This window comes from Falco biarmicus, chromosome 4 (assembly GCF_023638135.1).
Source record: "Falco biarmicus isolate bFalBia1 chromosome 4, bFalBia1.pri, whole genome shotgun sequence".
NCBI lineage: Eukaryota > Metazoa > Chordata > Aves > Falconiformes > Falconidae > Falco > Falco biarmicus.
In genome coordinates, this window is record NC_079291.1 from 926,839 (window position 1) to 951,803 (window position 24,965).

At 40.8% G+C, this 24,965-nt stretch overlaps 1 protein-coding gene across 1 annotated transcript in view; it reads left to right on the top strand.

The window, feature by feature from the left end:
* DNAH11 (dynein axonemal heavy chain 11) overlaps positions 1 to 24,965 on the top strand; it is a 132,245-nt gene that overhangs the window by 11,932 nt on the left and 95,348 nt on the right. Inside the window, 20 exon segments of the mRNA XM_056338457.1 lie at positions 285 to 356; positions 1,466 to 1,592; positions 3,252 to 3,344; positions 4,511 to 4,597; positions 4,599 to 4,718; positions 6,950 to 7,019; positions 7,022 to 7,077; positions 8,120 to 8,187; positions 8,189 to 8,276; positions 9,040 to 9,198; positions 9,315 to 9,463; positions 10,258 to 10,373; positions 13,695 to 13,828; positions 16,759 to 16,829; positions 16,956 to 17,001; positions 17,004 to 17,138; positions 18,574 to 18,648; positions 19,315 to 19,405; positions 19,408 to 19,455; positions 21,231 to 21,301. Coding sequence (XP_056194432.1) covers positions 285 to 356; positions 1,466 to 1,592; positions 3,252 to 3,344; positions 4,511 to 4,597; positions 4,599 to 4,718; positions 6,950 to 7,019; positions 7,022 to 7,077; positions 8,120 to 8,187; positions 8,189 to 8,276; positions 9,040 to 9,198; positions 9,315 to 9,463; positions 10,258 to 10,373; positions 13,695 to 13,828; positions 16,759 to 16,829; positions 16,956 to 17,001; positions 17,004 to 17,138; positions 18,574 to 18,648; positions 19,315 to 19,405; positions 19,408 to 19,455; positions 21,231 to 21,301 — 1,876 coding nt within the window.

Below are 24,965 nucleotides of genomic sequence, written 5' to 3' on the forward strand. Positions count from 1 at the left end.
TTAGAAGAGTTCTAATAGTATAATCAGTTGTATCTGCTTTCCTCCAGCACAGTTCTCTCTGTTCCTTTTCCATTTCCTTCCTGTTCAGTCTAAACACTGTCAAAATAGGTGTCTGTGGATTTTTTTTTCTTTTTCCATTTAAGAAATGGAAGCTAAAATCTGATGAGGTGCCTTCTTCCAGCTCTTTTTCCCAGTGCCTTTGTTGTCCCAGTATAGTAAACAGTATAAAGTAGAAAAAAACCCACTTCCTTGCACTTCTGTACAGGAGTTGGTGACTGACACAGAAAAGCCAAAAACGTGATGGAAGCTACAACCAAGCCAGAGGTGTATGAAAATTTTGAAGCTTTACAGCACAGGTAAAATTTCCAGTATGGTTATGAGTTGTTCTAAAGCGTAGTTCTGGAAGTCAGGAAATGAGAGCTGTCAGCTCATATTTGCTTTTTGTTTAGCTGTGAGATCTGATGGTATTTCTGTCATTTGTTTCTATTTGGCATATTGGATTTTTGCTGCTTTTTAGATGATTGATTACATTTGAGGCATTGATGACTTTTGAGGTTCACTATTCATGTATTGCATCATGTAAAATTGTCAAAGGGCTTAAAAATGTGTTCAATTTGTATTAAATTCATTTTCTCCCCATCCGCAACCTGGGAGCTGGGAGTCTTTCTTTCATGCTTACAGCTTTCTTTGCTTTCATGTGTACAGCAAAGGTTCTGCGTCAACACACTTAAAGGTCTGCCTTGAACTTCCCACTGACGTTCACTCTGCCTGCCTGTACAGGCAGCAATGTTTGGAGTCACAGCCTGTTTCTCCATGGAAAAAGTTGTAACAGGAAGTTAAAAACCACCCAAAACACAAACCTATTTTTTTGAGATGTCACTTTTGTTATGAGAAATACCAAGCAAATAGCTGAAGTGCATCAGTCACGCAAATTAATGTGTGTTTTTCCTTTCCAGATAGGCATGTACTTGAGTATTTTGATTCTTAATACTTTTTGTGTCAATACCAGCATTTGTTCTCATGTTTGTTATCCTTCATACATAATGTATGTGCATCTTTAAAAAAGTGGTTACTTTGCTGTCCCATTAGACTGGTTTCTCAAGTAAGGAATTCTGTTCTTGTCCCTTATTTTCTAAGGCTGGACTCTTTGGAAAGTTGAAGGGGAGTTTCCACTTAGCCAAACTTACCTTTTCAGGGACCTTTCGGGCACAATTCCATTCTCTTGGGTTCCTTGGTCTGAGTAAGTAAAAAGAACATGTTCCCTTTTGGTTTCTGGAAAGGAAACACGTAAGGCTTGCTATCTTCTCTGTTCCTTACAGCCATATTCATCATTATTATTTTAAATCAAAAGTGAATTATATTGGTCTAGTTTACTGTTTGGTCTGATTTTTTACATAACTGGGAGGGTATTTTTGGCTTTGGGGTGATTAAAGGCTAATGTCATTAAAACCCATCTTATTTTCAGACTTTCCCTTTGTGAAAAAGCTCTGGCTGAATAGCTAGAAACCAAGCACATAGCTTTTCCTCACTTTTATTTTGTTTCTTCAGCAGATGTGCTAGACATCCTTTCAAAAGGGACATGGCCAAAACAGGTGAGCCTCTTTTTGTATTAATGTACTTCATTTTGTCTACAGAAAGGCAAGTTTTCCAGCTGTGTTAGGCGATAGTATCATAGAACTGCACCTTTGTTTCTGAGTGTTCATTTGCTTTGCAAATAGGAACATTTTGTGTAAGGAAGGTAGTAAATGTTTGCCACCCAGCTAGGTCAAGTACAAGGTGTTCAGCAAGGGAGAGATGAAACCATCATTCTGAGAAGTGTTACAAATCCTGTGCTGTCTCTTGCTGGAAATTTAGCCGCATGCAATTTGCAGTTGTTTGGATTTTTGGATTGTAGGTTTGCAGGAATTAGAAATGGAAAAGGTCAGTGAGATCATCAAGTCTATTCTTCTGGCACGGATTGATTGAATTTCAGGCATGCTATGCATAGTGGTGATAAGTAAGGCTGAAAGATCTATGGTCTCTGTTAGGCTGTTACCGACTGAGCGGCTGACCATTGAACGAGGAATGTTTTTGTAGCTACCCTTCTGTTTTGCCCCCTTGAACAATGATCTGCTAGGTTTTGTGACACTTTGAGACCAATTTGTATAAAAGCACAGGCACTTTGATGTATTTCAGAAGCTTTATACTATGTTATCTACATGCCAGATGATACTCCTGGCCTCACTGACTATCCAGCCACAGCCATTAATTCTCTTGAGTGCTAGTGTTACTGGTGTGTCTGGGGAAAAGCCTTTTTTGAAGGGAAGTGACGTGTAACAGAAGAACGGATACTTTCCAAGAGGATGAGGGACTTGTGAGGCTTGAACAACACCGAGTCTTCTCAGACATGATTGTAGACTCCCATAGCTTCTTCACGTAACTAAATCTCAGTCATTTGTTTCGCCTGCTCGTTGCTATACGCTACATGTAAAAAGAGCAGCCAAACAAACCTTCTATTGTAGTTGTCAGGCTCAGCATGCTGGTGGATGGACGGTGATCTTCAGACTCCATGGCCTTTGGAGAGGTGTGTGGTAACACACGGCATTTAGACCTGAATCAACAATTTGTTAAATAAGCATTAGCCATAATTAATAACAATTTCAAGACTTTTCAGTTTTATACCAAGCCATCTTTGGCCTTCAGACTCTTCTAACAACCGACAACAGCACAAATAACTCTACTGACTGTATCTGTGACCATTTTCCCCCAGCTTTTCCCATAAAAACCTCTGTGTAGTGATTGTGCAACGGTCAGGTAGTGTTGCCGTGTCAGTCTGCACCCTAAGGGAGATCAGAAGGACCCTTCTTATTTCTTTGATTGGCATAAGTGTTCTAATACTGTGGGGGGGAAATGGGGTTTACTTCGTTTATTGTCTTTAAAACTTAAATGCTTCAGTGCATTTCCTTGCTAAGGTCAATTGAAACACCGTGTGCTGAAAACATTAGAATAAGAAACACAGTTGTAAGATTAGTGCAAAGACTTCACCTTATCCAGTTAGTTGCCAAGAAATAGGTTAAACTTTGTTGAACCACCAAATCTTACTGTGTATAGCAAATGTTAGCATGGTAGTCATCCACTTTAATAGAGATATGTATTAGTGTGATTAACACAAATCTAAGGTAAATTGTTTCCTTATACACCTGGTATTTTGGGGTACAGGTAGCCCATTGTCTTGCCAAACTTTTTACAGTGTTGCTGGTCTTAAATTTCAGGAGAATATAGCAGAATGTATAAATGTTTCCCTCGAGGCGTACAGCAGAGAAAAGGAGTTTGTTCTGTTCCATGAGTGTGGATGCAGTGGCCAGGTATGTTATATGAAATTTCCTTCACAGATGTTGCACTCTTTGGGATGTAGATTAAATAGACCATTTCAATGGCATGAACTGCTGCTTTAAAAATGTCAGTTTATAAAAAATAATAATTGAAAAACCTTACAACTATTTTTTCCAAATTTCAAAGCATTTTCTGGCCCAAAACTGTGTAATAAACTAATAATTTATCAAATTGTCTACCTGCTCCTTGTATGTGATGATTTTGGTGGGTTTTTTTAAAAGAAGTGTAGAAAGTTAAGTGTTTAGGAGAAATGCAAAAAAAAAAAAAAATGTCCTAAAAGCCACAGAACTGATGAAGTCTATGGTTGACTGTTGCATTTCTCATACCTCCTCTCTTCTTCTGCCCTTTGATTTCATCTTCCATTATACTTTCAGATGCCTTGCTCTCTTATCCTTTAGCACACACCTCTGCAGACCTCCAGCTCCCTCCTGCATCCCCTGTCAGCTGAGCAGGGTTTTAGCTGGTTTGGAGTCTCCCATTTGCTAATTGGCCAGCCACTGTGTGTGCTAACTGGGTACTGGCAGGTCAGAAAGAACAGATCAGCAGCTTCTGAGACAATAACTCATTGTTCTCGGAACAGTGCTGAATGGATAAGCATTCACATTGCATAAAATCAATGTTGCATGTGGTTCTAATGATTGATTGTCTCAGCAGGGAGGCCCCAGACTGAATGGGCAAATGTATGCAGCTTGCCTCTTGGAGATAGTTTCTCCAAGATACAGCTACGTTTGAGTGCAGAAACATAGGAAAGCATATTGTCTGTGTTTACTCCGTGTCTGTGAACAGAAAACCTTCAGACTTTCATATTTGGAGCTCTAAGACAGTATGCCTGTGTGTCCAAGTCAAGTGAATGTGGAAAACAAAACAACGTCTGATGTCTGGGGGGCTGGGGAGGGCTCCTCTGAGCTAAACCCTACTGAAGGGGCCGGCAGTCGGAGAGGGAAAGTGGAAGAAAACAACCCACTCTCACTTTAAGTTTGTAAGCAATGTTGATGTAAAGAAAATCCTTTGTGAAGATTAATGAGATGAGACTCTTGTATTGTTAGTATAAAATGTACCATTTATGTTACCTGCACAAATTTATGCGTGTTTGGGGTTTTGTCCTCAAAAAGTGGAGTCTTGGTTGCAACACCTCAAGGAAATGGTATGTAAACCAGGGTGCCTCTGCATCATGGAGGCCATAGCGGCCTGTGAAGGGAAGCAGAGGGAACAGTGGCGTTTTGGTCTACCCAGCCCAGGTGGCACTTACTGGTTCACAAACCTGGTGGGTTTCAGGTGTAGAAATGCCATTTGTCAGGCTGGACGAGGGCTTGGCATCAGCCCTGGAGGACTGCCACAAGAAGCGGGTCTGAATATTTTCTTTTTGTTTAATTCAGCGCAAGTAAATACATGTGAAAATGGTCTCATTAAAAAGAAAGGAGTGGCATTTTTAATAATTTTAATCCTGTAGTAAATGAAGTGCTATTAGCATCTACCAAAAAAAAAAAAATGCTTTTTACTTCCATTTCTGTTATCTCATGGGCGGTTTTGTCACTTATTAATTTCTGGGTTTTCTGTGGGATTATTCTGAACCGGGCTGAAAGGTAAAAGCAAAAATACTGCCAAACATCACTCATGATAGCGTGGCAAGAATAAAGTATGCAACCAGTATGTATACAAATACCCATATATTTGCCTAAGGAAGCCAAAACTGTTGGGCTTGTTTGTGTCAAACTGAACAGTTTACTTCTAATATTATTAGGTTTAGTCCCACTTCAGAAGGGTACCTTCTGCCATTTGATTTTTGTTTTGCCCTTGTTTACCTCCACCTTCTCTTCAATATTCGCTTTTTGAAAATTTTAAGTCGCTTTGGTTTTCTTTTCCAACCTAGAAAAATCTGCCAAAGGGACATGCAAAATTGGAAAGAGACCTCAAAGTGGGGGTGGAAATCTGATAAAGGTGTCTAAGGTTATCCCCGTAATAGAGAAGGTGGATAAAGATTAATCTTTGTTTGCTGTTTCTCATAATACAAGAGCTAACAGGCACTACCTGAAGCTATTAGGTAGCAGACTTCAAACAAAAGAAACATTCCATACTGTGTACGGTTTTAAATGCAGAACTTCTGGCTACAGAATGACAGATGTATAAATAAAAAGGTGAAGTAAAGGGTTAGCCAAATTTCAGTCTAGTTCATGACTATTAAATATTTTGATAAAAGAGCTAGCATGGTTTTTAGGGGGTTTGGTTTTGTTGGGTTGGATTTTTTTGTTTGTTTAGTAACTTTGGGCTGATGTATTTGTGGTATATTGTGCCGTGTGTTCCCAGGATACCCAGCTCCAGGGCTTTTTATGTTCTTTTTGGGGTGGTTTGTTTTTAAACAATCTCTGCGAGCTTCTGTGGAAGGCAGGGACTGGTCCATGGTGAACCTCTGCGTGGTCCACTCGGGCTGTTCCTGTGGTCACTTTGCCAGCAGAGCAGAGCGCGCTGTCCTACACTGCTGCTGCTCCCCGCTGGGGTGACCTGTGGTGGGGACCTTGGACTGGTTCTGCGGTACAGAGTGGACGAGGAAAGATTATCTGGACCGCTCTGCAGATAGCAGCTCACTGCCGTAAAGGAGGAGAGCTTTGGGTGTGTTTAAAGGAAGATGCCAGAGATATTTCAGGATATTTGATAATTTCAGTCAGAATGTTGCTGTTGGTATATCCTTCATGATATGATAGAGAAAAATCGGAAACATGGTGAAATTGCCTGCTGGTTTTATTTTTGTAGGCATTTTCAGAATCTATTAGGGCTTAGAATGTGATTATCAAGTAACATTTGCATGGGGTATTACCTTCTGGGCCTTAAACTCTCAGTAAAAACAGCACTCGTAGGTGGTTTTGTGTTTTATATAAATTAATGCAGAAAGTGTAGGGTTTAAGGTCTCACTAATTCTCCCTCCCATTTTAAAGCCATAGTGTATTAAAAAATGTACAAGCATCATTGTCTCACAGCAGCTACCCAGTAAATAGTGTTTTTCTATTAAAGTTAGTTGTGTTTGCCTCCTTAAATTACATGCAGTAGCTGTGTATGGATTTTTTTCTTATTAGTATGAAACCTGAAAAATTCCTTAGAGTCTTTCTACTATGTAACTCTGTATAATCATTCGTACCTTACTTTGTGATCTTTCCTTCGTTGCTTTGCCTATTTTTAAAACATAAGTCACTGATCTTTCCTACAGTCTGTTTTCAGTTTGTCAATAAATGTTCTCATGCGACTAGTAAAATTTATAAAGAGGCTGTTGCATATCACTATGGAGATTGTAGCCACAAAATTTACACTTCATGCACATCATCTTATCCATCTATTCCTCCTACCCTGTCTAGCTGACCACCTTCAGTATTTGTGCTCAGCTGGATTGTTGTTTTGGAGGTGGTTCAGATGTGTTTAAACCAGGATTTCTTCTGGCATCTCATGTTTAGTATCAGTAAATCTGTACATACAAGCCAGTTTTGGTGGTGATTTAATTCATGATGTAGGCAGAACTAATTTCTAGTGGCAATAATGGTGGATGGTACTGGGATCTGTCTGGACTTGGAGGTTACCTAAATCTTTTCAGGTCACTCGGCTAAGTGCCATTATCACCGTGCTGCCCGGAGAAATTTCCCTGGGTGATCAACAGAAAATCATGTTTGTGCCATAGATCTTCATGCTAGAGATGTATTAGCAAGCTGTGTAGCTCAGAAGGTGTATGTTTGGTCAGGTATATTGTGCATGCATAGTTGTTGCGGTTTTTATGGGTATTAATAGTACTTAAGCCAAGTTTGGATCTGCACGTGGGCAGCAGGATGCTGGAGGTGGAGTAGGTATAGTCATGAAGACAGCCTGCTTCAGATCTGTGTGCCGTGCCTGCGTTTTTATGGGCTACTGCCTTCTGAATATAAAAGTCACCTGAAAAAAAAAAAAGTCAGGTGTCAACTTTTACTTTACTTCTGGGAACCTTTCAAACTTGTAGCAGGTTTTCTGTGAGCAGCAAGATACTTCCTTAACTTTCAGATCACAAAACCGAGTGCAGGCAATGCTTGGGCATTCTGAGGATTTTTCTCAAACGTCTTTACTTATTTTGCCTTCGGTCGTTCACAGCGTGTTTTCCTCTCCCCGTAGAGGCATGCATGTGCATCTATAGGGCAAGGCACTCCTCTCCTGTGGTGACTCTGCAAGTGCATACAATTGCAATTTTGACTGTTTATTTAACCCAGAGTGCTCAGCCTGTGTGTAACTGGGTGCAGGTAGAACCGAGGCGGCTGGCAGGTGCTACTGGGGTGAATGCACAGGGCGGTTCATGGATGGGCACTGAAGCAGGGAAGAATCTCGTTTTCCTGGTGACCACACAGGCCTCAGAAAGAAAACAGGTTTCTAAGATGGCATTAAGACAAGAAGAAACAAGGCTTGAGGAGTAAAATGAAACTCAGTCTGGGCAAAGTAACACCTGCTGTCATGCAAAGACTGCGTTGTTTGTAAGGAGAGGTCTTGGCTTTGGAAGCGACCAAGTGTTCTGCTGTAACAGCTCTATTAAAAAGATCTTCTGTTACACTTGCATCTGTATAAAAACACAAATGCCTCGAGGTGCATCTAATTCTTTATAATTGGTTGTAGTAGTTGTTAGTCACAAGTGGCTAGGCATGAGGTGTGAGACTTACTGATGACAGCTGTAGCTTTCGTGATAGGTCATGTTTCTTTTATCTGAATAGCTCCTACCTGGTGTAATGGCTCTGCGATGGCCTTTGAGGTCACCAATTCCCACGCTTTCGCTTGGCTGTCACAGCTATGCCACAGATGGGACAATGCCCAGAAACATTTTTGCCAACATTTACGATGCTCAGTTTCATACTTTTACGAGAACTTGAGGAAATACCCCTCGGCTAGTTATTACACCTTTGACTGACAGGTAATGACTGTTGCTAATAACAGTGTCTGCTTTATTGGTTTCACTGAATAAAAAGTTAAATGTTTTATAGAAATTCAGTGTTCTTTCATACCTCGTATGTATTTTATAAGGTTATTAAGACAATATCTTTGAGCATGTGTATGCATGTAGGTGTGCATACTTAAGTAATGGTATGATTTTAATGTCTATTACTTTTAAAATAACTGAAATATTTCTTGCATAACTTCATGTTTATATTCCATGTCTAGTCTGAAGAAGAATATGTGTGGATCTATACTAAGGTTAATCAGGAGTTTTCAGCAAAATTTTTTTTGTGTGTGTGTAAAGTCCAAACAAGTACTTTTTTTTTCCTGGAGATGTTTTGGCTCCAGAAGGGAATTTCTTGTCAACGTCGGTGATCCAAAGATGCGCCTAGCAACCCTGGCTGGCTTAGTGCTTACTGACCCTCAGCAGGAGGGGACAGTTCTGGGGCTCAAGTCCTTGAAACAGGCAAAGCAGCAGCTACAGCCTCCTGATTCCTGTCCTGTGTGGCCACTGATAAGATAATCCTTCTTGCTAAAAAATGTTGACGTAGCTGGTTTTCATATCTGAAATAAGTGTTTTCCAGGTAGTGTCACATCATGATTTTGGATGAATAAGGTAAATTTGTGGTTTAGGACATTAAATTATGATGAGAGGAGAGTCTCAGAATAAATCACCCATGAAACCTCCTGCCATTGTACGTGTCCCTAGCAATGCTAACAATCACGTTTCTGATGTTACGGTGGTACGTTACTGTAACCCAGTCTCCCCGCCTCACAGTGAGCGGTGCTCCTGCAGAACCAGCTGGCACAGGTAGAACAGAGACCACCACAGATCAGGGCCATGCCCTTGGGGTGATGGCATATGTCTCCTACTGTTCTGAGCAGATGGATTACAAGGTGAGATGTTCTACTAAGCAGTGTGGAAGTTGTTGTTTGGTTTCTTTTTGGTATGACACACATTGGAAATTGTCACTTTCAAGAAAAAACATCAAAACTTCCACTTTTGATTTTAGTCTGTAGGGAATATCTAAAAAAGGTTTGGTCCAGACAGGAGCTTAAGGGGATGCTTTGATGAATTCCATTGCATCTCAGTGGAAGTTCTGTTAGTGGTGGCAGTACAGGTAAATTCTATTTGTGATGCTATTAGGAACAAGAAAAAGAAGTGATTATTTTAGCAGTACTTCTTTATTGTCCTTTGCAGGCTTAAATACTAAACCAGTAAAATCTTCTTCCCAAAGTTCCTCTGCAACCCTTTATAAATGCGGTGAGAGAGTAGATGGTAACACTACATCACCTGTGTAATATACTACCTTACAATAACTTTCTCTTCAAAATGTAGCAGTAAAAGCGAGTGAACTACAGGAATTCAATTAAAGCTTTGCAGTGGAAACTCTGATACTGTTCAAGTCCCACCATGTGAAATCATTGCATCGTGTGGGTGAGAAGTTTGGCAGGATCCAGCTTTGCAAGAAAGAGACTCCCAGGAGTTCCAGGGTTTCTTGGTGCTTTTGAGGCATGCCTTGTGTTTCCCCTGTCCCATGTTCTCCTTCCTCCGCTTCCTTTACTCAGTGCTGTCTTCTGGCCTTTTCAAATGCACCAAATCCCTACCAGTCTCATTTATTCTACATTTCAAATGATAATTCCTCCTATTGACATACTTCACCCATATGCATTCTTTGTTGCTCAGTCCAGTCTTTCAGTCTTTTCCTTTTAAGTTCAGTGCTGGCCGGAGGAGCCACAGATCACTAAACACTGTTGCCCGCCAAGGTAGTGCCTCTGTTTGCTCAGCTCTGGTAAACTTCCCTAGGTATTTTCTTTTGGCCGTCGTGAGAGATGGGATCCAAGCCCAGATGCACCCTTGTCATCTGACCCTGATGGCTGGCCTTGTATGATGCAGTTGTTCACATCTAATGCGACTGTAAAGTTTTTCTGAGCGTTATCTTTCTTGTAACAGATGTTTTTATTCTTTGGTGAAAACACTAGATGGAAGTCGTCAGCTGGAAGATTTATTAGCATGAACCCAGGATATGCAGGTCGGACAGAATTATCTGAAAACCTCAGAGTTCTGTTCAGGCAAGCATGCTATAGTATACTTTTATTGTATACTAATATATCAAGTCTACATCTAGAGTACATATCCCACCTAATGTTACTCATCTTGCTGTGCCATGAAATGCAGTTTCTTTTTGCGTCAGAATTTCTGTGAAAAAAAAAAAAAATCAATATTTGCGTTGTACCTGCCTGTACACCGTAATGGCAGGGGAGATCAAATGAAAATCTTGCCTTTTTTAAATCTAAAAAATTTAAGGTACCTGTGAACACATAGAATGTGCCTAAAATACGTGCAAGAATATTCACAGTTTTGTGGTAAACGGGAATCCTCACAGCTGGCTTAACCTAGCAAAATGACCATTTGACAAGCCTGTAGCTATCACAGCCTTCCAAGGGTGCGGGCATGCAAGTGTTCGTAGATGTTTCATAACTACCAGTTGAAAATGAAACCGCATACTTCAACCTAGTAAGATACTCAATATGTAATTGTTGAGAAGCTGTGAAAAGTATAGTGCACAGCATAAAAAATCATATACTTTTGGACACTGTAGGACAGTCCATTATCTTTTTCTTGAAGTACATACTTATACTTTATATCTTAACATTAATATTTCAAGGAAGAAAGTTTTGAATTTGAAAGATCTGTATTTTGCCTGCCGTGCGCGGTGAGTTTGTATCAAAGTGGTGTTTCAGAGAGTGAATTAATTCCACAAGCGGTTACTCTGGCATGATGGGTGGTAAAATGATGCCAATTTATCCTGACAAAGTGTTGGAGATGCACTGTGGACTACGTGGTAATGGTCTTTGACTTAAATGGTGCAGGGCTTGCTTGAAAAAAAAGTTGTCACTTGAAATCCTTGCTCTTGCATGAACACTTTTCACTGATTTAATCAAAACTTGAGAAAAAAAAGATTCTGTGATTCCATTTCTCAACATATTGAAGTTCAATGGGGCAAGCCAGGCATTGCCGGGCTGTCTGGGGAGGCGCAGGTATAGACATGCTGTCTGGGATCTGCTGCTCTGAGCAGTAAATCCCTTTGGTTTTTAAAAGATAGAAACTTAGAGCAGAACCAGGCATCACTGTTGCTTCTGTGAGCAAGTTGAAACACAGGTACTACTTTCTTCTGTATTAAAAATACATCAAGGTTTTGGTGTATTTGATTATTTCTGCTTTAGCCATGGAATTCCTGACACCCATACTCCTTCGTGATTTTACTGTGGGAAGGCACACAGTCTGATAAAGTTAGAAAGCTGTTTTCTCAGGCACACCTCATCCCCTCGCCAGCCAAGTGTCCTGCTTCAGATTGTTGGCTGGGGCAACAGCAGCAATGAGCTTTCTTGTTCTTTGAGCCTAAATTGCAACCATTTGTAACAAGCAGTAAGTAACGTCTGTTTATAGGGAGGAGGTTAGGATTTGAATTCGCGTGCCTCTGCAAAGACTGTTGCTGAATAAGACTGTATTAGTTGGGTCTTAGCAAACATTGGAGGGAGACCCTGAGAGGTGCATCCCGCTTCCCCTTAAGTTCTTTTTTTAATATTTCACAACTTAGCTATTGCTTTGTGAAGTCTTGTCGTCAATTGCCATCTAAGAACTCTTCAAGGCAAAGCAGGGTTGGTACGCACCAAAGCTGTCGGGCAGCCCCTCGGTTCAGAACTTGCTCAGAGGAGGATGGGGTGGCGGGGAGCCCATCCGCCCGTGTCGGTGCGGCGTGGCTGCCACCCGTTCTGCTTTCTGGCGGTCACCTGCTCTGGCGGCCACGTCTTCAGCAACCAGCTAGGCGTGGAATTTGAGAAAAAAGCAGGAGGCATCACTCTGTGTTGCTACCAGGCATTTTCTCTGTCAGTGGACTACAAGAGGATGGAAAATGTATGTGATTTATTTTTGTTAGTTTCATTAGTTTTGTTGTTCCTTTTTTTTATTTGGGAAGAAAAAAGGAAGGGATATGAAATAATATTAATTAACAATTTCTCTACTGAAAGATAAAGTTGAATTACTGCTTTATTTGATGTGCTCTCTGTTCTGGTTTCCTTTTGGTCTTGGTTGCTTTTTTTAAATTTTCAAAATATACTCGCTACATAGAGCTGAAGTGTTACCTTGACTTGGTTGTCATGTAAAATAAAAAGCCTTTGGAATTAACCTGTGAATTGCTGTGTTCGGGACTCTGGAGTACAGCCCTGCAGCAGATGTCGGCAGTAGCTCTTAGCCATCGTACAGCGCACGGGAAAGGCAGGAGGTGACTGGTAAAGCATTGACTCCACATGTTTGCCACCTAATAAAATCTAACAAGGGAGAGAAGATCTATTAAATACTACTAGCTTGATATTTCTTGTGCAAGCAGTTATTGTATTTGTAAGAAGGGTATTGGTTATGGTAGGTAGAAGAGCATATAATTTTTTATAATTAACTGCAATGCATATAGCAGCCTCTGTTTGGGCTTATGAAGAAATGCTTCTTAGGGAACAGTTTCCTTTAATATTGTTCAACAGAAGGGTGCTTACCCTTTTTCTTGACTGTATGTTACTGATTTCTGTCAGAAATATACTGCTGGACTAAACCACTGGTCTTCATTTTGTCATATTTAAGTATGAATGGGGAACAAAAGAAATCTTTGTATTTGTCAGTAGTAAGAAAAGTGCTCTGAGGCACAAGTTTGCTGGTTTGTAACTGACCTGAACATAAAATTCAAGATCTCTTCTCTGCTACTATGTAACTTAAGTAGTGATTTTTAATGAGGGAATTGTTTAGCCTTTGCATTGCTGCTTTGTGTTACTTTTTGAATTGGAGATTTTTCGGGTATCGTTAAAATGGCTGTGGCTTTATTCTAAAAGTTTGAACTAACAGTTATATTTAATAAAAGAAGCAAACAGCAAAATCTCCCAAACCAACCATAGCTTCATGTAAAAGCATTAAAGCCTTCCAAAGATCGAAGTCCTTTAAAAAACGATGGCGTTTTAGCAGTGGCATGGCACTGCACTTGACATGCAGACCCAGTACAGCTGCCGACGGTGTCCTCTGGTCGGTGGTGGCAAGTGACGCTGCTGCAGACTGTGCCTGCGCCAAGGTTGGGTAGTACCTGTCCTACAAGCCCTGTGTTGCTCAGCTGCCTTCTTTGTGTGCAGCAATGTTACTGAATACTAACAATCAACAGTGCCTAATTAGCTCCTTTTTACTTTGAAATAAGGTACTTGTTAGCTTTGACTGGCACTCTTAATTGTGACTCTCTTGAGCTCTGTTTTTAAAAATGTTTGCACACATCAGTCATTTGATTTAAGTGACTTACCCTTACCATGTTTAAATACTAATCTGTGTATTTGGATTATGGGGTTTGTTTTCTTCCTTGGACCCTGTGCCACAGGTATCCCTGATGTTGAATTGATCTCTGAAATTATGTTGGTTGCTGGAGGGTTTATTGACGCGTGTCTGTTAGCCAGGAAGTTTATTGTGTACACTCTCTGCAGGGAACTTTCTGAATCAGTGAGCATCTCTTTGGGCTTATGGGTTTGATAAGTGTTAGTTAACACATACTCGTGAAGGCTGGATGTTTTATGATAATAATTTTTTTTTAATGTACGTGGTCTTATCTTTCATTTTGAAGGCACTTTAAATCATATGTCCATCCTTATTAAATTGATACAAATTTACAAGAAAGCGCCCTTCCCTCTGATCTTGGGACATTGGTAGTGCGTTAATTCTGCATTAAACAATTGTATATTACTGCTTCATACCTGGGATGGCTGAACTACATGGTACTGTTGTGTAATACCTGTATTTCTTATAAAACTATCTGTTAGAGAAGACAAAAACCTTATAGCAAAGTAGGAAATCTTCTGAAAAACAAATAATGTGTTCTATTTCGGTGAATATTCCTCTAAACTTTCCCCAGTAAATACAGTGGAGATATGTTTGAAAAATAGAAATAAAGCATTGCTAAATAATTATTCTACTGGAAATAATTAATATTCAGAATAGTTATCTTTAAAATGTCCAACTTGTAAAACTTGGAAGGCTTATAATTCCTTCCCTGTATATGTGCTATTTACTCATTTCAAACTGTATAAACTTTCACAAGACTTTCTTAATATTCATTTTATTAGTGGAACAAGATCTTGGAGAACGTTTCAACCTTAAGATGTAAACTCTAACAAGTAGGGCCATCATGAAAGCAAAAGCAACTGTTTTCACACCTGCATAATTTTGAAATTATCTCTCAGTGCCAATTTTTCCTGACACAATCTTGCAATGTACCTAGAGAGAATTATTTTAAACATCATATCTCTTAAGATATTGTCTGCTTTACTAGAACAAGGATTCCTCAACTCTAACGATTACTTTGTCCTGGAGTCATTTTCTGAATTCAGGAAAATCATTTATAGCATTGTTTGCCGCTTCAATATTATTAATAGTAATAATAACAACATAATTTGAAGGTAGAATGTTCTTGTTTGTTTACTTTTAAAATCCTACTTGTTTTACTTTTAATGGAAATGGGAGAAATCAAATCCCTTTGACAAAAATTGTGGGCTGCTGCAGAAAATGTACAGCAATTCAGAGAGCTCTGAAAATAATGGTCCAGTGTTGGGGCTTTCAGGACTTTCAACATACCTTTGGGGCATGAGGTTCCTAGGCTATGAAAACTCCTTCAGAACAGGGTTGTCAGGGCTTCCAGTGCTTATGCTGTGAAGGAAGGGACTTGTGGTCCTGTCATACCATGGCAAATAGTCTGGATGTCTTAAAGTCCTTGTACACTGGATAATCAGCACAGCAGGCTGGTGTAAAGATGCATAGCTTGCTCTTCAACAGCCCATCAGACAGCAAACCAATAAAAAATTTGGTAAAAAAAAAAAATAAAATGAAATCTTTCCTAAATCTAAGCAAAAGCCCAGCATATTCCTAAATTTCCTATTTTCCTAATCGGCTCTATGTTTAACTTCTTTGCCTAGGTGTACCATTTCTAAAATGTGGAGATTCGTTTTCATTGCAGACACTCAGCATCTTTAGTACCTTAGAAAATAATGGCCATTTTTCTTACTGATGATGAACTGTTCTGATGTTGAAAATGGCTTCTTATTTTTAATTCTTTGTGATCTGTTTAGTGCATTTGATTCACAATTATAGTGTCACTGTCATGGAAGAGGATAGTAATGTGTCAACTTTAAAAATTGTATATTGTTAAATTGTGAGTTTGCCACTGTTTTGGTGGCGTTTTTTTCCTTTTTTTCTTTTTTCTTTTTTGTTTGGATGATAATACTAAGTAGGCTGTGTTTATATTGAAGTTTTAGGTGTGGTTGCAGCAAATGTTCTCAAATCCTGCCTGACTGGTGGTCAGTTTGGGTGCTGACAGCAGGGTGGTTACACCCCCAGAGAGATTTTTGGAAGGGAGGGGTGGTGTGCACACCCCGAGGAAACTGTAGAACATCACAAGGGGAGTGATGCATGCTGAGGTGGAGAGATGGTGGCTGTGTAACTCCTGGCTGCAGCAGCACAGAGGTCAGGGAGGAGCTGGTTATCCATACTTAGCCAGCTGCCCTTATAGTAGCCGGTCCCACTGCTGGTTATGCCGGAATTAACCCTCTGGTATCTCTGTGAGCTGCAAGAACACATTGAAGCGTAGGTGCAACCTTACGTTTAGAGAGCTGTAACCTCATGACAGACCGCTTCAAATTGCAAAATGTTTTATTGGGGTGCTGTTCAAATTGTTTAAATCTCAAAAGTGGTTCAAACTCCTCCTATTTGTGTGTTACCAAAGAAGGAGGGGGAAAGAGGTGAGCTCTTACACAGCTCTGGAAAAAGGAGGAAGAGGGACTGAAGAGCGTACGTGTGATGGAAAACTTGTGCCTTCTGTGTTGGATATCTGCCTTCCCACCGACAGGGCCTGGTGGAGGTTACGGGCTTTTTCTCTGCCCTTCACTGACCAAATGTTTCTAGGCTTTTCTTCTAGGCTGACTTCGCTGTTTCTTTCTTCCTTTAACGTTGGTGTTGGAGCTGGGTGCAAAATATATTTGTAGTCTGTCCAGTCTTCTCTTTTGGAAACAGAGAAGCATTGCTAGCATCAAGTCAAGTTAGGAGAAGCTTGGCAGCCTTTTGCTTGCCTTGTTTCATCATAGAGGTATAGTTGCAATGAATACAATAATACTTGATGGTGCAAATGTTATCATTTAAAAATAAGGAATGAAGTGGTAGAATACGAAAAAATAGATAGATATATACATTTCGCCCTGTTTTGTTGTTTCTTTACTGGTCTAAAGCCAGTGCAAGACGACAAGGGAATAAAAAAAGTGTCATTTTACTCTATGTGTAAACTGAATGTTTTCTCTGTAAACACTACCACTTTTATTTTCTGTGCTAACATGACTAGTTAAAATGTTTTCACAGGACCATTGTGAGCAGGGACTTTGTGCTTCAAGTCAGTTTTGGTAGTTGCCGGCTCACTGAAACGAGGAGACAAGAACAGACCTGAAGATCAGGTAAAATCTTCGTTTAAAGCATCTAAGGAGGTGCATCTGGTGTTTTGCCTTTGAATAAAAACAGAATCTTAAAAAGAGAAGGATTTAATGCTCTCGTGAATTGTAGTTTACTATCCTTTTCCCGGTGCTTTTGCAAGCCTGAAGAGACTTCAGTTGCTTAAAATAGTGACAGGTGATATATCCTGAGTTTCACGGGTCTGATCAGTGACCTGTTTCCAGCTCTGGATGTTCCGAGGAAGAGGAACCTGAAATTTGAACAGATGGTTAAACAATCTACCCTGGAGCTTCACTCTCAGCCTGAACAGAGCTTTATTCTCGAAGTAAAAGAATTCATTGCCTTTAATTACTCCCCTTAAGAATTTCAATCAAAATAATTGCAAATGGGTTGTATTAGACATGAAGGTTATTTTTGAGTATGTTACAGTATTGATAAGGTGTCCTCAGTGTCTCGGTATTTCAAAGGCATTTTGTTATGGCAGTAATACTCCTCAGTATGATAAATATGCCCGTAAGGAAACGTATCCTGTTCAAAAAAGCTGTCTACAGTGACAAACATGTTTGTTTATGTTCAGTACCCAGCATTTGTACTTGGTAGCAAATTAATCATTGGTGATTATTTATAGGGAGGAAAAAAGAGTAAGGGAGCAAAAACATATAAATCAGAAAGCATGGCTTTGGAATGTGCACGGCTACATATGAATTTTGTGTGTTCTGGTATTTCCATATAGTATACTGCACATTGTGCTTATGCGCATTAAAAACATGCATGTACATGTATGTATGCATGTATAGTTAAAAGGATTAGTAGTCAATAAGCTAAATTTAAACACTAGATTTAGTTTGAATTACAGACAGGTTGAAAAGGTGGAACAGAAATGCCGGTTTAGTATCCGGACCAAATAAAAGGTGTGCCTGTTAGCACTACTAGAAAGTATATTCCCACCCTCCTTCAAGGAACATCCACATTTGCTGTATGCGACAGCACACTCCTTACCTTTGTTAAGGTATATTGGAAACTGAAATAACTGGGTTAGTTAAATGTGACTGATCTCAGGATTTATAAAGGATTTTCTGCTCTTCTCTTACCTTGTTCCGTTATCCTGACAGAATGGTGAAAGACAACATGCTATACCTTGGGGCATTATGAACTTTGCAATCAGCCTGCTAACTTTGATTCGTGCTAACTGGGTGAATCCGAAGATGAGCGCTGAGGAACATGGGCGTGTTCCTGTTCGACTTTAGAAAATCAGTGTGGATGCTCTTTGCTAAGACAGAAATCTGTAAGCAGCCAAGCCATTTTTGTTCTGTGGCTCACAGAACTATTTCTTTGGAAGAAATATATTACTTTAGTGGACTGATTTTGTATTTTACCAAATTATAGCTGCACAACTGTTCTGAGTGTGGAATTCACTCTGCTAAAGTGATGGCAAAATTGCGATGTGTTCTGTATCCCTGGGTTGGCACAATCCCACTGGACTGTATGGTTCTCCAGCAGAACAGGATTTGTTCTTACTTGTTGAGGTAACTGTATTCGTTAATTTAAGCCAATTCTCTTTCCATTTTCTGGGAGACAAACAATGTTGCTTGGTGCAACATGAGCTCAGCTGATGCAAATCTGCTGAGGAGGTGTAAGTCCTATTTTTCCCGTTAAAGGAACATGGAGGGGGGGAGAATTTTTTGTTAATAACTGTGTCTCTGTAATAAGTAGGGCAACAGGAGAGGAATGGTGCTCGCGGTGTATCCCTTGTGTGGTAGGTTCTTCAGCTGGAAGAGCTACTGGCAGTGTGTCACTGTGTTATGATCAGAAATGTGAGGACTGGAAGGAGTAAGGCACCTGCCTAGCTATGCAGCACGTGTTCTGTCTTACGCAGCAAAGAAATTTCCATGGTTCTTGCAGAAAACATTCTACCTATTGCCTTCGCCTTAGGCTGCAGTGTAATAATATGCAGTTCAGGCCAGCCAGCCACCTGATGTACAAGGGCAAAGCTCAAAAGTTGTATGCAAGTTCTGCATTTTATGTGTTGTTTGCATGTCCCAAAGGAAAATTAATCGTGACACCAAGTAATGAGCATTCAATTTGACAGATAGACTGAGTAATACTTTGTTCTGGAAGGAAAAGCAGGATGGTTTAATTCGGCTTCTAGACAGAAATAGTGGAATATATTGCCAAAACACTAGACAAATACTTCTAATGGTAACGCTTGCCCATTTCTGCTACTAAATGTTGGCAGCTGCATGGATTTTATTCCCCATTTAACACTTTCTATTAGAATCGTCTGCAGAGTACAGCTGTTCCAGAACAGGAGTCTCCTTTCCTATCCTTAGGCTTAACGGAAATTTGGGACTAGACTAGCACAGAGGTGTGAGTAAATCAAGGTGAACAGTTGACTGAGTGCAGGGATTTGCAGTCAGAGACCCAATTCAGGAAAAAAAGACAAAAGAAGCCTATTGTGTCAAAACTGTGTCACTCCCATGCTGCCTGTGCCTCCTCTTCAGGTGCTGAAAGTTCTGCATCACATGTATGTGAACATGGAAAAAAAAATAAAAAAGCCTGTTTGGAATGACTTTAATCCAAAAGTTCTGACAGCTGTTTGGTTTTTGGTTTTGTACACCATGCAACCTGAGAATGGAAAGATGGCAAGTAACATGTGTTCTTACTAAGGCCTATTCCTGTAGGCATCTTTCTCAGTCAGAAATGGTCAATGCCAGAATTCAGAGAAGGTGTTAGAGACCAAATTCTTGCAGTTTTCTGTGTTTTGCTGCAATGAGATGTGGGTGCAGAACACTGATGCCTGTGGAAAGACTGGAGGCAGGGCAGGATGCTAGCAGGCAGAAAGCCCAAACAATGCCGATTCATCTGCTTCAAAGGGCAAATTATTCTCTCCTCAGACCCATGAAAACTTCCATATTTCACCCATATTATTAAGACTAATGACATACTCTCCTGTAACCGAAATAGAAATAGGTTGTTATTATATGAAATGCACTCATTTTGCTGTGTCAGGTGTTCACTGAAAATACTTTTTTATTTTATCTGGAATAACCACCTAATAAGCAAGCAAAGGAAAAAAGCCTGGTTTTGATACTACAAAAGCTTCTTGTTTCAGTGATGCGCCAAGTCTTCTGAAGCTTTAATTGCTGTGGTGGTGTTAGTTAAGCACTACAGTGATGGGATTCTGCTGTAATATAATCTGCAGATCTGTCATCTCTTCTGAGAGCCCAAGATACCCATGAGGGGCCAAAATGTTTAGTTTTAGATGGGTATATAGACCCTATGTGGCTTAAGTTGGTCAACACTTTCGGATGATAAAAAGGCGAGCAACTGAGAAGCAAGTACAGTGGCTTCTCCTTCTACCTGTTTTCACATTTTCCTCTTCCTTTATTTTTCTGGAGGTAGTTTTGCAGTATGCATTCCTTTTTTCTTCTAATTTTGTAATTTCTTTTGTTTTCACTATTGCTAAGTAATATTTTAGCATCTGACTAGCACATTATGTCTTGCTTATTTTGTACAACAAAAAGACTTAAAGTACCCTGCATATAAGGGTGATTGTGCCTCCTAGTGTATGAGTTGATGTAATTCAAGATGTCAGTCATAAGATTATTGAAACTGGTGTTTTGAAAGCCTCTCAGTAAAATAGATTTAAGATTCCATGAATGAAGACATCACATCACTGTACTAAGGAAAGCTAGTGTTAGGAAATGTAAATAAGTCAGTTTAAGAGCTAGCAGTAGTATCCAGACATCTTATTCCTATTTTAGTAATTATACAGCTAAACTAATTTTTTTGGCTGTCCGAAGCACTGTAATGTAATGAAATCCAAATAATCTGAATGTAACCTTGGAAGGTGACTGTAGTTTAGCCCATTCTAGTCCATTCTCTTAAGCTTTCCTGTCTTAAGAACTTAAAGCTATCTGGTGGCAGCCTCCAGTTACTCAGCAAGGGGTCTGCCTGGGGCTGGCCACGCAGCCTGACTTCAGCTCGTGAACAGAAAGGGGCTTTCCCAAGGGACCTCTCAGGGTGCCCAAGCGCAGGCTCCTGTTCTGAACCGGTTTCTGTGTGTTTCCATTGCCGCTGAGAGAGGCTGTCCCTCCCCGGCTTTGAACAGCTTCCAGAACTCACGTTGGCGAAACAGGCTGGTCATCTTTTGAATGAATTAGATGTCAGAAACTCATACAAGATCAAGTAAAATCTTTTGAATTTGTCTTTCTAGGTGTTTCTAAAGTAGAAAAAAGACTATAGCCATGTTTGAATCAAGTTTGTTGAGCTACATTTGAGAAATGGCATTTGTGCATGGTGTTGCAGGGAATCCTTGCTCCTTTGGGGGCTATAATAAGCATGTGATCGCCCTCATCGTATTCCTGTTAGTGTATCTTTGTTTGCTTTTGCTGAACAATTTACTGATGATTTCTAGGTTCTGACCCTTACGGGAGTGAACGTGTGCCTATGACTCGGGTCATGCGGCTGCTATTTGAGGTGCACCATGTACTGCTGCCCCAGCTGCAGTATCCAGAGCTGGTGTCCTCTGTCTGAACACCCAGTACCTGAGGTGGGATCTGTGACTGTCTGATTATGATAATTAACATTTTTAAGATTCATCTTGAAGATTAATGGGAATAGACTTCATTATATTGGTATTGATTCTTCCTTCTAGTTTCTATTCTGATAGTGGAATGATTTAGTTGGTGGCCATATATATTCTCAAATATGCAGACAGGAAAATTTCACCCATCGATTAAATATTTTATTTCCCCCTACTATGTATACTTCACTTTTGGGCCCCTCACTTCAAGGGGGACATAGACATGCTGGAGTGTGTCCAAGGAAGGGCAGTGAAGCTGGTGAAGAGTCTAGAGAACAAGTTTTACGAGGAGCAGCTGAGGGAACTGGGGTCGTTTAGCCTGGAGGAGACTCAGTGGGGTTCTCCTGGCTTTCTACAACTACCTGGAATGAGGTTGTAGGCAGATGGGGGCAGGTCTCTTCTCCCAGGTAACAAGTGACAGGACAGGAGGAAGTGGCCTCAAGTTGTGCCAGGGGAGGTTTAGATTGGATATTAGGAAAAGTTTTCTTCACTGAAAGGGTGGTCAAGCATTGAAATGGGCTGTCTAGGGACGTGGTGGAGTCACCATCCCTGAAGGTATTTAAAAAATGTGTAGATACGGTGCTTAGTGATATGGTTTAGTGATGGACTTGGCAGTCGTGGGTTGATGGTTGGACTACTTGGTCTCAAAGGTCTTTTCCAATCTAAATGATTCTATAATTCTGTCTTACAACAGCTTCCACCCGCCCTTCCCTTCTTCCCAGGCTCAATCTCACTCCCGATTTCTCTATCTCCTCCCCCTGAGTGGTACAGGGGGACAGGGAATGGCAGTTGTGGTCAGTTCATCACATGTTGACTCTGCTGCTCCTTCCTCCTCACACTCTTTCCCTGCTCCAGCGTGGAGTCCCTCCCATGGGAGACAGTTCTCCATTAACTTCTCCAACGTGAGTCCTTCCCACGGGCTGCAGTTCTTCACAAACTGCTCCAGCGTGAGTCCTTCCATGGGGTGCAGTCCTTCAGGAACAGGCAGCTCCAGCATGGATCCCCTGTGGGGTCACGGGTCCTGCCAGAAAACCTGCTCCAGCCCGGGCTCCTCTCTCCATGGGGCCATGGGTCCTGCCAGAACCCTGCTCCAATGTGGCTTCCCAGGGGGTCGCAGCCTCCTTCGGGCATCCACCTACTCCAGTGTGGGGTCCTGCATGGGCTGCAGGTGGGGATCTGCCCCATCGTTAACCTCCATGAGCTGAGGGGCACAGCCTGCGTCTCCGTGGGCTTCACCAGGGGCTGCAGGGGAATCTCTGCTCTGGTGCCTGGAACACCTCTGCCCCCTCCTTCTGCACCGACCTTGGTGTCTGTCTTATCTCTCTTTCCCATAGTCTCACTCCTCTCTCGGGCTGCTGTTTTGCAGCAGTGTTCCCCCCTTCTTGAATCTGTTGTCCCAGAGGCACCTCCATCATTGCTGATGGGCTCCGCCTTGGCCAGCGGTGGGGCTGTCTTGGAGTCAGCTGGCATTGCTCCATCAGACACAGGGGAGGCTTCTGGCATCTTCTAACAGAAGACACCCCTGTAGCCCCCACCGCTACCAAAACCTTGTCACGCAAGCCCCATACAAGCAGTGAACTGACCATCTGCTTTTTGTAATGAGATCTGGCAGTAGCCAGAGCTGAGTAACTTGGCTACTGTTCTCTGACAGCTTTTTAATAATTGTCACTGTCTGATACTGTTAAGGACACTTAACAGTATGTAGTTAATATATATAATAGCTTGGCTTTTCATTTCTCTTGCTCCTTTGGATCACAGTACTTCTCTTTTAACTCGTTTTATGTCTATTCATAGATATATTCATGCAAATTAATTAGGAGAACAATATTTTATAAAGAATATGAGTTTCCATGCATAAATGGGAATTTAGCTGGTCAAGGCACAACACATTACCTTGAAGCAGTGCAATGGGATCTTTTCCTTTTGCATTTGTTGAGCTGATCCAGAATGATTCCTACAAATTTTAGTAGGAAGTGAATCTTTTTGACGTGTCGGTTGGTGTTTTTATGAAAATACACCATAAATGTTGTATTTGAAAATGCTTGAAAAAGCAGCATGACTGCTGTTCCATGTCAAAATTCAATTTTGCAGCATTCTAGTGTGTCATCAGCATTTCAGTCAGGTCTGTCTGTCTGTCTTAGAGTTGCATGCTGCTGGGACCAGAAGCCTTCAGTGCACGTATTTCCCAGAGAAATCTTGTCAGTACGAGAATTTAATTGAACAGCGTGAGTCTGTACAATCTGCCTGCTTAGGGTGATGAGGATCAGAGGACTGGTGAGGACAGAGAGAAGCAACGTGATCTCTCAAGCAGAGGAGCATAGAGATGGAAGCAGCAGGCAACAAACTGTCCAAGTACAATAGCTGTGAATGAGTAAATGATCAGTTTAGACTGTGTTTGACTAATACTGTGTGAACATGAGCAGGGGATAAAACTCCCTAATTCTTTGGAACGTAGAGAGGCGTCTGGCTGCTAATCTGAAGCATGTGCTATATTTAGCGTAATGATGAGGAATTTTAGACTTGGTTGTGATAAGAACTAGCAGATGAGAAAGTTTACTTGTTTGTCTTCAGTTGCATAGAGCCAGACTTTTTCTGGCTATATATATACTGCTGTAGATATCTGCACAGCAAGTTATGTTGAACTTGGGTGTCACATAATCTTCAGTCTTGTGTACAGTTTACACACTGGTATTTTAAATGGTCTGTTCTCAAACAGCATAAAACAAATACAGAATCCTTGCTCCCCCTGCTTTTTCGTGGTGCAGCCCTCTGAAAGTGGGAGCAAACCATCATCTAGGTCCTTTCTCCCTGCCCTCCCTGGGAAAAAAGGATGCAGTCCAGGAAAAGGAGTTTAGCTATATACCAGTATGCTCGGCTGTCGTAACAGCTCTTAGAAATGCCGCAGCGTGATGACCTTTGCAGGAACAAACAAAAATATTGTAAGGCTGGTGGCACTTATTTCTGACTTACAGCCAGTGCAGTAATATTTGTATATCGCACTAAAGGCAGCCATAAACAGTTCTAAAAAGTCAACACAAGTTTGCATTTCAAAGATGGAGAGAGAAAAAATGGGATCCTATGCAGGAGTAAAAAATGCTTAAAATTACTGCATATGTGAAACATACGTGAGATGAAATTTGAGAGGCTCTTATATATTGAACCTGGACCCTTATTTTGGAGGCCCACAGGGATTCAGAGGTTTTGTATTGCAGCAGTCCGCCGTAACAAGAAATACAGCATATTTATGGCATTGCACGTAATTCCTTGACTTCTCAGTTCATGTGTTGCTTCTGTTAGTAATGCCTTAGGTAGCTTGGGGCTAGCCATTTCATCTCTCTGTACAAGCATTCTGCCTCTCTCTAATTAAATGCTTGCTAAATTCATTAGTGTTGGTTGCTCTTGTACTCTGATAATGAGGCGCTACATTATTAAACATTATTAAGGAATGGAACTGAGCTCTGTTTGTTTAATATATAAATGATCTGATACTGCACATCCAGATGTTGACATTTTAAATTTACTTAATATACCTTGTTATTCTAAACTCTTCTGTTTGCCTGCTTCTAA